Raw genomic sequence first — 14,556 nt, 5'->3', positions numbered from 1 at the left:
CAAGGAGTTGTGACCTTGTTGTCCCGGTGTGTGGTGTGTGCCTGGTCTCAGGCCTATCCAAAGATCGGAAATAATGAGCTCTGAGCTCATTCCGTAGGGTAACGTCTGGCTGTCTCGTCAGAGACTGCAGCAGATCAAACAGTGAAGCACACACACACACACACACACACACTTGAGTATTTTGTTAAGGTCATATCTCAGAATACTCATTTGTGTGCTTTGATTTCTTTTTGCTTGTACATATATGTGTTGATTCTCCACAAGCATTAGTAACACTGTGGTATTGTGTGAGAGGGAAAAGATAGAAGGGGACTTGTGTGGTGTTGTGGTGGTGTAGCCAGCAGGAGAGGAGTGGCAGTGATGGGACAAGTGGATGTGGTCAGTAAGGTGGGAAGAGAAAAAATAGGAGTGGTGGCTGAGTGAAGAGAGATGATGGCTTGGACTGGAGTGTTGGCTTGGCAAGATTAGGGTGTCAGCAGTGTCAGGGTGTTTGTATGGCAGGGTGGGGATGTCAACAGTGTCAGGGTGTTGGTGTGGCAGGGCAGGGATGCTAGCCTTGTCAGGGTGTTGGCATGGCAGGGTGGAGGTGCCAGCATTGTCAGGGTGTTGGCATGGCAGGGTGGGGGATCAGCATTGTCAGCGCCCCATTGTATGCTGTGCCTTCTGCCTTCAGGAAGCGTGAAAAGCGGCTGGAGGAGGAACATGTGGAGCTGGAGTACCAGATCCGCTGCCTGATGCTGAAGACGCCGGCTGAGCGCACACCTGAGGACACGGCGCAGGAGGAGGAGCTCATCGCCCGGCTGGTGAAGGTGGTGGAGCAACGCGATGAGATCATCAACTGCTTGGAACTGGACCGACTGAGGGAGGCACAGGAGGATGAGAGCATTGCCACGCACATGATGCAGTACCAAGGTAAACAACAACACACACACACACACACACACACACACACACACACACACACACACACACACACACATGTTGTCACTTTAAGGAGGATGCAAACTTTTGGCTGTTCAAGTTTTTTGGGGGGCAAGGGATGTGTAAACTTAGAGGGAGGCATGTAAGAGACAGCTTTGCCAGTAGATATACTAGTAGTAGCAATAGTAGGAATAGTAGTAGTAGTAGTAGTAGTAGTAATAATAGTTGCTGCTTTTATATATGTATGAGATATGAACATAAAATGATGAGTATTGATCTAGGATTGAGACAGGCTGTACCCACGGAAGATGTGTGAGAAGCGAATAGACTATGAGTAACGAAGGAGGTAAATGTGCAGTGTGTCCCATTAGGTCTGGATCGAGAGGACCCATTATTAATGTTTTTCTTGGAAGTTGTAATGAAAATAATGATGGTAGTGTGGCATTTGGTTGTTTTTTTATTATTTTTTTTTTTATGATGGTGAGAAGGGCATAATTTCATTAAATTGGTCAAGTGAAAGGAAAGGGCAAAAATGATAGGATAAAGCAAACTAGATGTCTCTCTTGCAAAAACATGATAAATGATAATTTTACTTCAAAAAAATAAAACATATTGAATTACAAGAGCAACATGAAGGAGTTATGTGAATGCCATGGTGATGTGGAAACAGGAGATGATTGTGAAGATCTTGGAAGACTTAAGTGGAGTGGGCTGTGTAAGGATGGCATTCATGGAGAGGAACACAAGTGAAAATTTCTGAGTTTGCTATAAAAAGTTGGTAAATGAAAGAAAATTTTATCCATGCTGCTCCTCTTTTAGTTTCAAACTTTGCAAGAGACTAAAAGAAGTCTCTTGTATTAGATTGACTTGTAGCTCTTTTGATCAGTGTTGCTTCCATAGGAGCGTAGAGTGGTGGCAGTGGTTAGTAAGTCTTCCTTGCCTTGGTGTGGCAGGATGTGGAGTGGTGGCAGTGGTTAGTAAGTCTTCCTTGCCTTGGTGTGGCAGGATGTGGAGTGGTGGCAGTGGTTAGTAAGTCTTCCCTGCCTTGGTGTGGCAGGATGTGGAGTGGTGGCAGTGGTTAGTAAGTCTTCCTTGCCTTGGTGTGGCAGGATGTGGAGTGGTGGCAGTGGTTAGTAAGTCTTCCTTGCCTTGGTGTGGCAGGATGTGGAGTGGTGGCAGTGGTTAGTAAGTCTTCCTGCCTTGGTGTGGCAGGATGTGGAGTGGTGGCAGTGGTTAGTAAGTCTTCCTTGCCTTGGTGTGGCAGGATGTGGAGTGGTGGCAGTGGTTAGTTAGTCTTCCTGCCTTGGTGTGGCAGGATGTGGAGTGGTGGCAGTGGTTAGTAAGTCTTCCCTGCCTTGGTGTGGCAGGATGTGGAGTGGTGGCAGTGGTTAGTAAGTCTTCCTTGCCTTGGTGTGGCAGGATGTGGAGTGGTGGCAGTGGTTAGTAAGTCTTCCTTGCCTTGGTGTGGCAGGATGTGGAGTGGTGGCAGTGGTTAGAAAGTCTTCCTTGCCTTGGTGTGTCAGGATGTGGAGTGGTGGCAGTGGTTAGTTAGTCTTCCTTGCCTTGGTGTGGCAGGATGTGGAGTGGTGGCAGTGGTTAGAAAGTCTTCCTGCCTTGGTGTGGCAGGATGTGGAGTGGTGGCAGTGGTTAGTTAGTCTTCCTTGCCTTGGTGTGGCAGGATGTGGAATGGTGGCAGTGGTTAGTAAGTCTTCCTTGCCTTGGTGTGGCAGGATGTGGAGTGGTGGCAGTGGTTAGAAAGTCTTCCCTGCCTTGGTGTGTCAGGATGTGGAGTGGTGGCAGTGGTTAGTTAGTCTTCCTTGCCTTGGTGTGGCAGGATGTGGAGTGGTGGCAGTGGTTAGTAAGTCTTCCTTGCCTTGGTGTGGCAGGATGTGGAGTGGTGGCAGTGGTTAGTAAGTCTTCCCTGCCTTGGTGTGGCAGGATGTGGAGTGGTGGCAGTGGTTAGTAAGTCTTCCTTGCCTTGGTGTGGCAGGATGTGGAGTGGTGGCAGTGGTTAGTAAGTCTTCCCTGCCTTGGTGTGGCAGGATGTGGAGTGGTGGCAGTGGTTAGTAAGTCTTCCCTGCCTTGGTGTGGCAGGATGTGGAGTGGTGGCAGTGGTTAGTAAGTCTTCCTTGCCTTGGTGTGGCAGGATGTGGAGTGGTGGCAGTGGTTAGTAAGTCTTCCTTGCCTTGGTGTGGCAGGATGTGGAGTGGTGGCAGTGGTTAGAAAGTCTTCCTTGCCTTGGTGTGTCAGGATGTGGAGTGGTGGCAGTGGTTTGTTAGTCTTCCTTGCCTTGGTGTGGCAGGATGTGGAGTGGTGGCAGTGGTTAGAAAGTCTTCCCTGCCTTGGTGTGGCAGGATGTGGAGTGGTGGCAGTGGTTAGTTAGTCTTCCTTGCCTTGGTGTGGCAGGATGTGGAATGGTGGCAGTGGTTAGTAAGTCTTCCTTGCCTTGGTGTGGCAGGATGTGGAGTGGTGGCAGTGGTTAGAAAGTCTTCCCTGCCTTGGTGTGTCAGGATGTGGAGTGGTGGCAGTGGTTAGTTAGTCTTCCTTGCCTTGGTGTGGCAGGATGTGGAGTGGTGGCAGTGGTTAGTAAGTCTTCCTTGCCTTGGTGTGGCAGGATGTGGAGTGGTGGCAGTGGTTAGTAAGTCTTCCTTGCCTTGGTGTGGTAGGATGTGGAGTGGTGGCAGTGGTTAGTTAGTCTTCCCTGCCTTGGTGTGGCAGGATGTGCAAAAATAATTACACTTTTATGTTTATTTTATTAATTTGTTTGGCTCAGATTTTTATTAAATTTAAAATAAATCCTCTTCTTTTTAAGGGTAAATTTAATTTTGAATATGACAATACTAGTTATGGATATTACAAAATCCTGTTAGTTTTTTTTTTTTTTTTTTTTTTTTTTTTCTAAAAGTCCATGTACAGTTTTGTAAACAAAGTATAATCCTTGCAACCTCTGTAGTAAGAAAAGGCAGAGTAGCACTAGAGGATGCACAGCAGATGATGGGTGCTGGAGGGAAGGTGGAGTGAGTTGAGGAAGAGGATCTAAGCTGCCAGGACTGCTGCTCAGGCAAGATGAAGCCTCTGTGTTATGATGAGCTGCATCAGTCTTGTTGACTGGCTTTATGCTTTGTGGTGGAGCTGATGCGGTGAGCAGTTTGATTGAGCTGTGGCTGAGTTGTGTGATGGAGGTGAGGGTGTGAGCTATGTAGTGGAGCTGATATTTTGAGCTTTGCAGGGGAGCTATGACTGAGTTTCATGGTGCTGAATTTAACTGCCAAGAAGTGAGCGTGGTGGATTCATAGTATGGTAGCAAGTTGTTCAGTTGTGGATGACTGAAGTGAGGCAAAACAGGGCAACAGTTTGCCCATACCTGTTAGAACCTTCTCTCTCAAGTAACACCAGGAAGTCTGTACAGGAAACTTAGTGCTTCCTTGGAGGCTATGCTTGGGTGACACTGAGATGCAGTGACACCAGCTTGACATTACCTAGCTAAAAAGATAACCAAAATTATTGTGCTATGGTTACATAATTTAATTTATATAAACAATTTTGATATATTTCATCTAATGGCAACTTAAGGCTATGAGTAATATGATGAAGAAAATACAATGTCAATTTAATGATGGTATGAAATACTATTGTCCATAGAATATCAACTATAAATCTTTTGATTTGAGCAATATATAATTAATCCATCCATATCCATAATAGCTAGAGATTCCTCATGATGACTGGCAACTGAGCATAAATGTCCATGTAAACTATAAGTCTGTGGACTATTAGATAGATATAAAGATGTATAATTTTTTTTCACTTGTATATGATTGGAAAAAAATTATGACTTCTGTCTTCACTTGTATATGTAACAATAGGTTATATTTGCTTGGAACCAGAAATGATTTTGCATTTTGACTTACTGTTTACTTTATAGCAAGATAGATAAGCTAGAATTCTTATGGTTTTGATGTCAAAGTATGTGGTGTGATGGTGTATGAAGTGTGTGGAGTGCAGTGGTGTGGTGTGTTGATGTATGAAGTGTATGGAGTGCAGTGGTTTGGTGTGTTGATGTATGAAGTGTGTGGAATATAGTGGTATGGTGTGATTGTGTATGAAGTGTGTGGTGTGCTGGTGTTGCTGTTGCTGCTGTAGTGCATCATAGCTTTGCTCTCTTGTTTGTCTCTGAACTGCCTTCTTATATGACAACTTTGGAACTACAACAAAAGAGTTTCTGTTGATACCAGTTATTTTTTTCATGTGGAAGCACAAACTTGGGAAAAATGGTCTTGATTTTGATTGTCTTCTGATTCCTTTTCTTTGAACTTTCTTCAAGATGTCAGCCAAGGTAGACACGTTTACACAGGCTGGTCCACACACCTGATCCCCAAGCACTCCTGTCCTCTCTTCTCTCAAATTTTTCCTTTCTATCAATAATTTCACTAACTGTCTGCTGTACTTGAATAATCTCATTCATATTCATTCAAAGCATTTTAGAATGCAGCATTCATGAATAAAATGTAAGTTGGGGTTTGTGAACTTAGTGATACATATCTTCATTGTTGCCTTCCAGAACCTCTTTAGGGAAGGTTCATCATGATTTGATTTATTACTCACTATCACTATCTCAACCATTCTATATTCTCTCTACTATCACCTTCTCAACTATTTTCTCTATTACTATGCATTACTAACACAGTCATTATTCAGCCTACTGTTGTATCAGTCATTACTTCTCTCCAGTCACCACTACATCACAGCCCCACAATGGCTTCCCTCTCCTCCCTCAGAGAAACACATTGATGGCTTGGAGAATGGGAACAGCCATCCAGAGCCAGTCAAGAAGAAGAAGACTCTGAAGCTGCCCAAAAAGAAGAAAAAGAAGGAGAAGAAGGACAAGGGAGCCACTGGTGATGCAGACAAAGATGTTGATGAGACAGAGACACCTGCAGATCCCAAGAAAAAGAAGAAGAAGAAGAAGTGGCTGTTTTGAGTAGTGAATGTTTAGCTGGGGAGGTCCAGAAATGTGGCCTGTGTGCCGACTGTTATGTTGAAGTACAGCTTGTGTGTGAATTGATGCTGTGCTATACTGGGAGCACCTGTTTGTTGGGTGGTGTGGTGATGGCAACAGTGCTTTTCTGAGGTGCAACCCAAGTGCTTGTGATGTGCTGATAGCTGTGGTGCTCCTTTGAGATGTGGCCCATTTAGTGGATGCGGAGTGCTGATGTGTATGGTGATGAGTGGAGTATCCTGAGTGTGTTGCTTGGTGTGGTGCAACAGCCTCTGAAGTGTTAGCTTGGTGATGTGCTGCGGCCTGATGAGTGCCATGGAATGTTGTACTGTGTGATACTATTGTATTCCATTTTCTCATATATTACAGGAATTTATGTGGGAATGTGTACTTTGAGAGTTACAACAATGTGTTATGTGTGCTAATATTGGCACATTGTGCTTGCATCATTTTGCAGTCTGCAGCTGGTGTCTGATGCTTGGTGTTGGCTGCACAACAGATCTGGTCCTCCCAGTATTGTTATAATCCTACTGAATACTGATGAAAAATTGTCAAAAGAATTTTTCTAAGAGACATTGAGGGAAGAGATCTCACCATTATGTGGATTACTTTATGACATGGAAAGGGGAAGCATGTCCCCATTTTCATGTCTGCAGGTTTCTTTGTAAGATTTGTGGCTAATAATTGAAAGACATCTAGTATTTGTGTATGCAGTTCATGCATAGACTTTTGTATAGATGTAGGATGAACCATCATTATGTGAAAGAGAAATGTGGGTAGGCATGTAGCCATGTGCCTTAAATCTTAATAGGAAAGTGTAGGCTGTGTATTGGGTGTTGCGAAGGAGTCTGTTGTGGCATGTGTGGTATGTTGGTTGAGGGACGGGAGGTTTGGCCTTGTCTGAATAATGGAAAAAGGGTAGCACATTTATCCTTGCCAGCCTAATAAGGAAAAAGCAGTAAATTTTAGAGGATGGCTAAGAGTCTGATAGGAGAAGTGACAGATAGCTATGTTTGGGAGGAGAGAAAGAATTGGAAAGTTTTGGTTCGAGATAAGGATTTAGAAGGGAGAGAATTAAAAGTAGTGTAAATATTACAATAAACCCTACAATATCTTTAAATGTAAAGTATGGGTGGAATGGTACTTATCTAGTTGCCTTGATACACCTAAAGGATTATTGGCCCCAGATGGTTCAAGAAAAAAATTATAAAAGCAAAAATTTGGTTCACACCACAATTTCAGTCCATCAAAAACAAATACTAATTGTTTTCTTGGAATAGGTATTTTTGGATGTTATTCTAAGCTTGGTGAACTCTAGCTGCCTATCATTGTATCTCTGTTCCTTTTGGACAAATAATATAGAGGAGATGAGCAAGAGAAACACAAGTGAAGGTAATTGTAATGACATGGCATGCAAGACTTAGAATCACACTTTGAAGAGTGTCCCAAGATTCAGGAAAGCTGCTCCTCTCCTTGGTGCTACACCCCCTCTATACTGCCACCACCACCACCACAACCACTATTACCACCCTCCTAACAGTGAGTGGAGTAGCAACCTCTGGTAGTAGTGTAGAATTACCCATCCGCTGTCAGGGAATTTGCATCCTAAGTGAGTACGTCCTTGATTGTTTAGCATTACTCGGGCCCTTTGTGTAGTGCAAGGGTGCTGGCTGGACTCTGATCCATTGCAATACACTGTACTGTCCCTTAGGAGAGCCTTAGTGTAGTTTTTGTGTGTAAGTCCTTAATATTTTTGTTTTTAACAGAGCATGATTTTATTTTGCACAAATTTCTATTTATTTACCCATATAGGAGGTGTAAGAGGAGTACACACATAAGGTGTTGGTTTTATTTAATGTCTCATTTTTACATTTGAGTTAATACAATTTTGTTTCATGTGAATGCATTGTTTAGGTACTGTATGCTATTTTTGTATTATTTTATTTTAGTTACCACCTCAGTGTGTGTGGTGTGAAGATGTGAAAACTGGAATTTTAGTTAATCATTCCTGTGGTGCTGTGGTGGCTAGTGTTCACCTGCCCCCCCAGTGTGTCCAATGTTGCCCTGCCATCCAATCCTCCTGAGAATTTTTAAAGATGCCCAGTGTATACTTTTGTTCCAAGTTAGGGGGTAATTTTCTGTGCAATTATTTATCAAACAAGTCATCCACTGAAGGTACATTATGAATTAAATGTGAATGCTACTGATTTGCAATATGAAATGCAGGAAAAGAAAATTGAAAGCAATGAAAGTAATTTGAGTGTCAAGATTTGTCCTCATTTTGCATTGCAGGCTGGTAGTGAGCCAGTGAGATGAACACAAGGCAATGTAGAGGTGGTATATCTATATACAGTCATTATTTATCTCCAACTTGTGACTGCAAAGAGAAGCAGCCCCTCGGTCTTACTCTATAGGGATGTAGTTGATCAATCCCAGGAATATATGTACCACTAGAACTCTCTGCATGTTTGACAGTTTTCCATAAGGTGAAGGTTAAGGCCCTAGGGATGCCTTGCTTCATAGGTAATAGCAGGGATCTCTGTTACTTGCTTAACTTTCTAGGGTTTACAACTTTTAGAGCTTTGAAGACCATACATAAGAATACTAAGGGAGGCCGAGGTGGTTTTCACAAGTCTTGATATAGAGCACTACGTAGGGTTAAGGTAGGCTGGTTCCTTCTTACTAATATAAGGTGTATATAATAAGCTACTATAGGATACACATTAGCAAGGGATACACTACATAATGGGTTACACTTCTTGATGGTCAAACATCATAGTTACTGCAGTAAGTTAATAGTACTGCACATACACATACACAGACAAAACACAAACACCATGACAGTACACACGGAAGTACTGTATGTATTTGCACTACACTTGTTAGGATTTATGAGGTAAATAGTAATAGAAGACAATACAAGTAATGCACACACACACACACACACACACACACACACACACACACACACACACACACACACACACACACACACACACACACACACACACACACACACACACACACACACACACAGAGGTGTATACACTGTGGCTGTGCTAGGAGAGAAAAGATGTGCTCATAAGGACAATATAATAGTACTGTAATATAAAGTACATAATTACATTACAGAAGGCACATTATCTAGCTGAGATGCTGAGACAGGCTGCTCTCTCTCTCTCTCTCTCTCTCTCTCTCTCTCTCTCTCTCTCTCTCTCTCTCTCTCTCTCTCTCTCTCTCTCTCTCTCTCTCTCTCTCTCTCTCTCTCTCTCTCTCTCTCTCTCTCTCTCTCTCTCTCTCTCTCTCTCTCTCTCTCTCTCTATGTGTGTAAGAACCTATATTCAGTAAAATCCTCCTCCTCAACATTCTAAGTAGGTTATTTGTCAATTGAACATTGTGTAGGGTTTGAAACACACACCAGAGACCATCACATCACAGGATCCCTACTACTAATCTCACCATGCTGAAGACTGACACGACATGAGCTACATAAGTGCAGTATCTACTTAGTCCTGAAGTTTGGTGTTAGTGGCTCTCAGTGCTATAGTTATATTTTGAAAGATTACTGGGACTAGAAATAGACTAAAGCATCGTTGAAGTCTGTAGCCACAAGAAGCTTTATTGATAAGGAGGAGGTTACTTTGAAGCTTTGGGGAAATAAAACTAAGGTAGAAGTTTATCATTTTTACGTAAAGATTAATTTGTATTTGAAGACCATGCAATAAATTTAAAAGCGCAAATGAAATCATGACAGACTTAAGGCTTGGAAAGATAAGGTAACTTCTGTCAGCAAGGAGTAATGCATGATTATTTGTTATTTCTTTTTATTATTTTAATTGTCAAATGCTGCCACATTTTTAGAATCACACTTACATTGACTTTGGATTCCAGAGTTCTGTAAAACCAAGAGCCTAAATCAAAGTAAGTGCCTAGCCATCTGTGCTTCCAAAGTTGTGTTGTGTGCCAAACTAATACTTGAGAGAGAGAGAGAGAGAGAGAGAGAGACCTCTAATCCTACAAGTGGCTAGCAACTCATTTCTGGATGATGGATGTGTTCCTTGATTTTCATTATGTAATTATTCCTGTTCCATTATCGATTTACACCAATATTTGTATAAAATATCTTTTTACAAAAAATGAGAAGTTAGAAAATAAATATATAATTTGGTATAGTCCTTGTTTACATTTCCTTATGGGTTGCCATGCTACCAAGAAATAGAACAGCTTTACTGTGCTGGGGAGTAATAGTATAGTAATAGTACAGTGAGCAGCACTGCAGGAAACTTGACTCTGTTAAAGATATTCTGTAAAAGTATGGCCCCTGATGTTGTTAAGTCTGACATTACTATTATTATTATTGTTATTATCATTATTAATATCACTACCATTAGCATCTTCATTTCTTGTTATTATTATTATTATTATTATTATTATTATTATTATTATTATTATTATTATTATTATTATTATTATTATTATTATTATTATTATTATTATTATTATTTAATATTATTATTACTATTATTATTATTATTATTATTATTATTATTATTATTATTGTTATTATCATCATTATTATTATCTTTGTTATTTTATTATTATCATTATTATTACTATTGTTATTATTAACTACTATTATTATTGTCATCATTACTATTCATTTTACTATTTCTACTACTATTAACACTGCTGCTTCATATTGCTATTTTGTATATTCTTAAACTTCATGATCTATCTGATTGCCAGTATAGCTACTTATGATCTGGCTCTCCTTACTGATTCTTTGTCATCTTCTTTTAGAGATTTTAGAGAAACTTTTTGCTGTTGTCCTAGACATATCAAAAACTTCTGATAGAGTTTTAATATCTTTCCAAACTATGCTCCTATAGCTTCTATCCTTCTCTCTGCAGCTTTGTTTCAAGTTTCCCTTTTGATCACTAGTACTGGTGTAGTATTCACTTTAGCCAGGACATGGATGGATAACTAAACCAGGCTGTTGTAGTCTGCTTTTTATTGAAGTACATGTCAGTAGCAGTGACAGGTGTTGGAGAGTCATGGGCTCAGTCCTGACTGAAGTACATGGTGGCCGGAGTCCATGACCTCACTTTAGCAGCGTCAGGTCAACATCTCCCAACTCCACACCTGCACTGGATTAGTGGAGTGATCGTGCTAATCTAGAGAGATCACCCCCACCCCTTCTCTGCAGAAAAGAGGACCCAGACTAGAATAAAAGAAAATGAAATGGGAGAAAGATGAGGCATAAGGGTAAATATACATACACGTATAGAAAAAAATGGAAGGAAAGAGAAAGTGACTAGCAAAGGGCACCTAAGAGGCCTAGAAAAATGGTAGGCACAAAGACTCTACTGCGAGCGGATGGTGCAGCTGGGGGAGCAAGGGTGGCGCTATGGGAGTTAGGTGGGTGGGGTTGGTGGGGATGGCCTTTAGGTGCAGGCTGGGCAGGTGGCAGGTGAGCCACCTTCACTCTGTCCCATGAAGCAACATATGGGCGGCCTTTTATTTTGAGGATGACGTATGTACTTCTCACTCCAGTGCAACACGCGATGTGGGCCTGTGTAAGGCGGCTGGAAAGGTCCTGTGGTGGCACCTCAGAAATACCGCTACCGCATCACAGAGGTCTGCCAGGAAGTGGGTGGGGCGGGAGAAGGATGGACGAGGAGGAGTGGGCTGGTGACTTGCCATTGCCTGCTGCAGCATGCAGTAGAAAGGCCAATTCGTGTCCACTGAGCCCTGGTGCAGTGAATTGGCCAGGAAGCCATAAGTCCTATCCCTAGACCAGCTCCACCGGCATGAGGCTGGGGTGAGACTCAAACTGCACCCCTTGGTCGATGATGATGGTGACTAGCGCTCCAAAGTTCGACACCCACCCCGAAACGAAGTGAGCGGCAGTACACACCACCATGCTGTCTGGCATTGGAAATGCAGTTCCCTAGCAAATGGTCTGGTCCACACAAGTGAGGAGGTACCAGTTGCCGCAGCAGGGTGGTAGGGGACCAACTAGGTCTACAATCATGGATGGTGTGGAAACGTTTGGTGGACGTGGGGATGGCCTGCAGTGGGATATGTGTATGGTGGTGAATCTTGGCAGCCTGGCAAGGAAGGTAGGTGTAGACCCACTCTTTAATGTCCTTCCTCATCCCCGGCCACACCGCTCGCCTGCTGATGATGTGGTGTGTCCCCAATTTGTCAGGATGGTTGAGAGAGTGGTAGTGGGGGAAGACCTGCCGGCGGAACGGCTGAGGTACGTATGGGCGTGCCTGTTTGCGCCTGCATGACACATCACACCACAGTGGCCTTTATAGAGTCAGGAAGTTACTGCTGGACGAGCTGCAGTGACGTGGGCCCCTCTAGCAGTGCCTGCAATTCTGGGTCGTTTTCTTGTGCTGCAACTACCAGTATGTTGTCCAATGGTGGGGTGCTAGACAGGGCGGTGACCGTGAGGGTGGGAGCGTTGCCATGAGAGAGAGCATCAACCGCTGTGTTTTCTTCTGAATGTGCCTGAGGTCCATGGTGAACTCAAAGATGAAGGCGTGCTGCCTACACACTCGGAGGGGTGAAGTTGTCACCTGTTTGGGCCATGGGGTGTGCCAACGGCTTGTGGTCGGTGAGCACTTGAAACTCACGGCCCTCCAGGAAGTGGTGGAAATGACGCACAGCCTCGTACACCACCAAAAGCTCAGCTGGTTCCAGTCACTTACTAAAGAAGGCAAATGATCTGAGCTCCCTGGTGACTTCCTGCTGCAACACCACCTGCACAGCTTCTGCAGATGCGTCTGTGGAGAGCACCATGAGTGCATAGGGGACAAGGTGAGACGAGCTGGCACTTGATAGCTTGAAATGTGAGCTCTGCCTCTTGCCCCTAGTTCAGGGACTTCAGTGAGTTCTTCTTAATGCCCTTCAGGAGGTCGTTAAGGGGAGCCAGAAGGTTGGTAGCCTGGGGGATCAACCAGTGGTAGTAGTTGATCATTCACAGGAATTCTCTTGGGGCGTGGGAAGTCCTCAATGGTTGCCACCTTCTGGGGGAAGGGCTCCAGGCCAGCCACACTCACCCTGTGGCCCAGAAAATCTATGGATGGGACACTGAAGATGCACTTCTGAGGGTGGAGTTTGAGGCCATGGTCCTGGAGGCAACCAAGCACCTGCTGCTGATAGACTGCACGCTGCTGGGGTGAGGAGGACACTATGAGGATGTCGTCGATGTATACGATGACGAAGTCCAACCCTCTCATGACCCTGTCCACGAATCGCTGGAAGGTCTAGGCTGTGTTGTGAAGATCGTAATTCATGAAGGGATCATCAAACAACCTAAAGGGCATAATCACCGCAGTCTTCAGAACATCATCCTCTGCCACAGGAATCTGGTGGAATGCCCACAGGAGGTCGATCTTGGAGAAGACTGACTTGCTGTGGAGCTTGGTGTGCAAATCCAGCACGTGGGGGATGGGGTACCTGTTGGGGCAGGTCATAGCATTGAGGGCCCTGTAGTCCCTGCATGCCCACCATTCTCCATCCTGGGTCATGGGCACCATTTGTAGTGGCGATGCTTAGTTGCTGTCATTGCTGTCAGATTGGCACACATACCTTCCTCCAGCATGTGTTCGAATTCCTTGCGTGCAGTGTGAAGCCATTCCAGGGACAGCCGCTGGGGCCGAGCAAAGCACGCAGGACCAGCCACAACAATAGAGTGCTGTAGCTACTCTGCACTGGTGGGGCAGACTGTGGAAAAGTAAGGAGGGGAAACTCCTGGAGGGAGGGCCTTGAACTGCATCACATGGCTGAGGGTGGTTAGGAGCAGCATTGGCTGTGTGCAGGGTTCTGCGTGGATAATGGTGCCTGAGGGCTGGTGCAGGAGGTATCTGCGGTGTGGATCCACAAGGAGGTCGTGAGTGGTGAGAAAGTCCATCCCCAGGATTGCCTGCTCCATGTCTGCCACCACAAAGGCCTAGGAGAAACAGCAGCTGGGAAGAAGGGCCATGCAAAGTGTCTGGGTCCCATACATAGCGATCTGGGTGTGGTTAGTGGCCAGAAGGTCGTACTTTGTGCGGAATGGGGCACAGCGATTGGTGTCAGCTGATGGGACCTTATTCATCTCTACCTTGGAATCCATCAGGAAATGGACCCCAGAGGAAGTGTCTCTTACACAGAGGAGAGTAAGCTGGCAGGGAGACAACCACTCTGGGTCTTGGGGCGGTGACAACGGCGCAGTGGAGCCAGAAGAAGCAGGAGTGCAGGCCCCAAGGCGAGAGCGGTCTGCCAGCAGGGGCAGGCTGGCAGGGAGCCAGCGGCAGGGGCAAAGCACAACCACTCATGGGCTGCAAAGGAGAGGGCAGCCAGTAGGAGTGATTTGTGCCCGCGGCTGGACACCCAGCCGAAGGCAGGGTCAGGGCGTGGCCAGCTGAGGGGTGCAGATAGGTAGGTGGCGTGGAGACCAGGCCATGAGTGGACTGTAGACGAGGTGGTGGAGGAGATGGGATCCGGCCACCCTGGGACCATCGAGCCACCGGCAGGGATGATGTGCGGGCATGTCATGGCCGCCCATGGAATGCTGAGGGTCCGGTGTTGGAGACGGTGCAGGTTCAGTGGGATCTGGGGCAGGCTGCACAGCCGGTGGAAAC

At 44.8% G+C, this 14,556-nt stretch overlaps 1 protein-coding gene across 1 annotated transcript in view; it reads left to right on the top strand.

Moving 5' to 3' along the window:
* Nucleotides 1-10,092, top strand: part of LOC123511086 (MICAL-like protein 1) — a 40,279-nt gene extending 30,187 nt beyond the window's left edge. Inside the window, exons 10-11 of the mRNA XM_045266701.1 lie at nucleotides 674-912; nucleotides 5,700-10,092. Of these exons, the coding sequence (XP_045122636.1) occupies nucleotides 674-912; nucleotides 5,700-5,902 (442 nt within the window). The 3' untranslated portion in view covers nucleotides 5,903-10,092. The remainder of the gene's footprint in view (nucleotides 1-673; nucleotides 913-5,699) is intronic.
* Nucleotides 10,093-14,556: the final 4,464 nt, after the last annotated feature.

This window comes from Portunus trituberculatus, chromosome 31 (genome assembly GCF_017591435.1).
Source record: "Portunus trituberculatus isolate SZX2019 chromosome 31, ASM1759143v1, whole genome shotgun sequence".
Classification (NCBI taxonomy): Eukaryota; Metazoa; Arthropoda; class Malacostraca; order Decapoda; family Portunidae; genus Portunus; species Portunus trituberculatus.
This window is presented reverse-complemented; position numbering and strand designations above follow the sequence as displayed.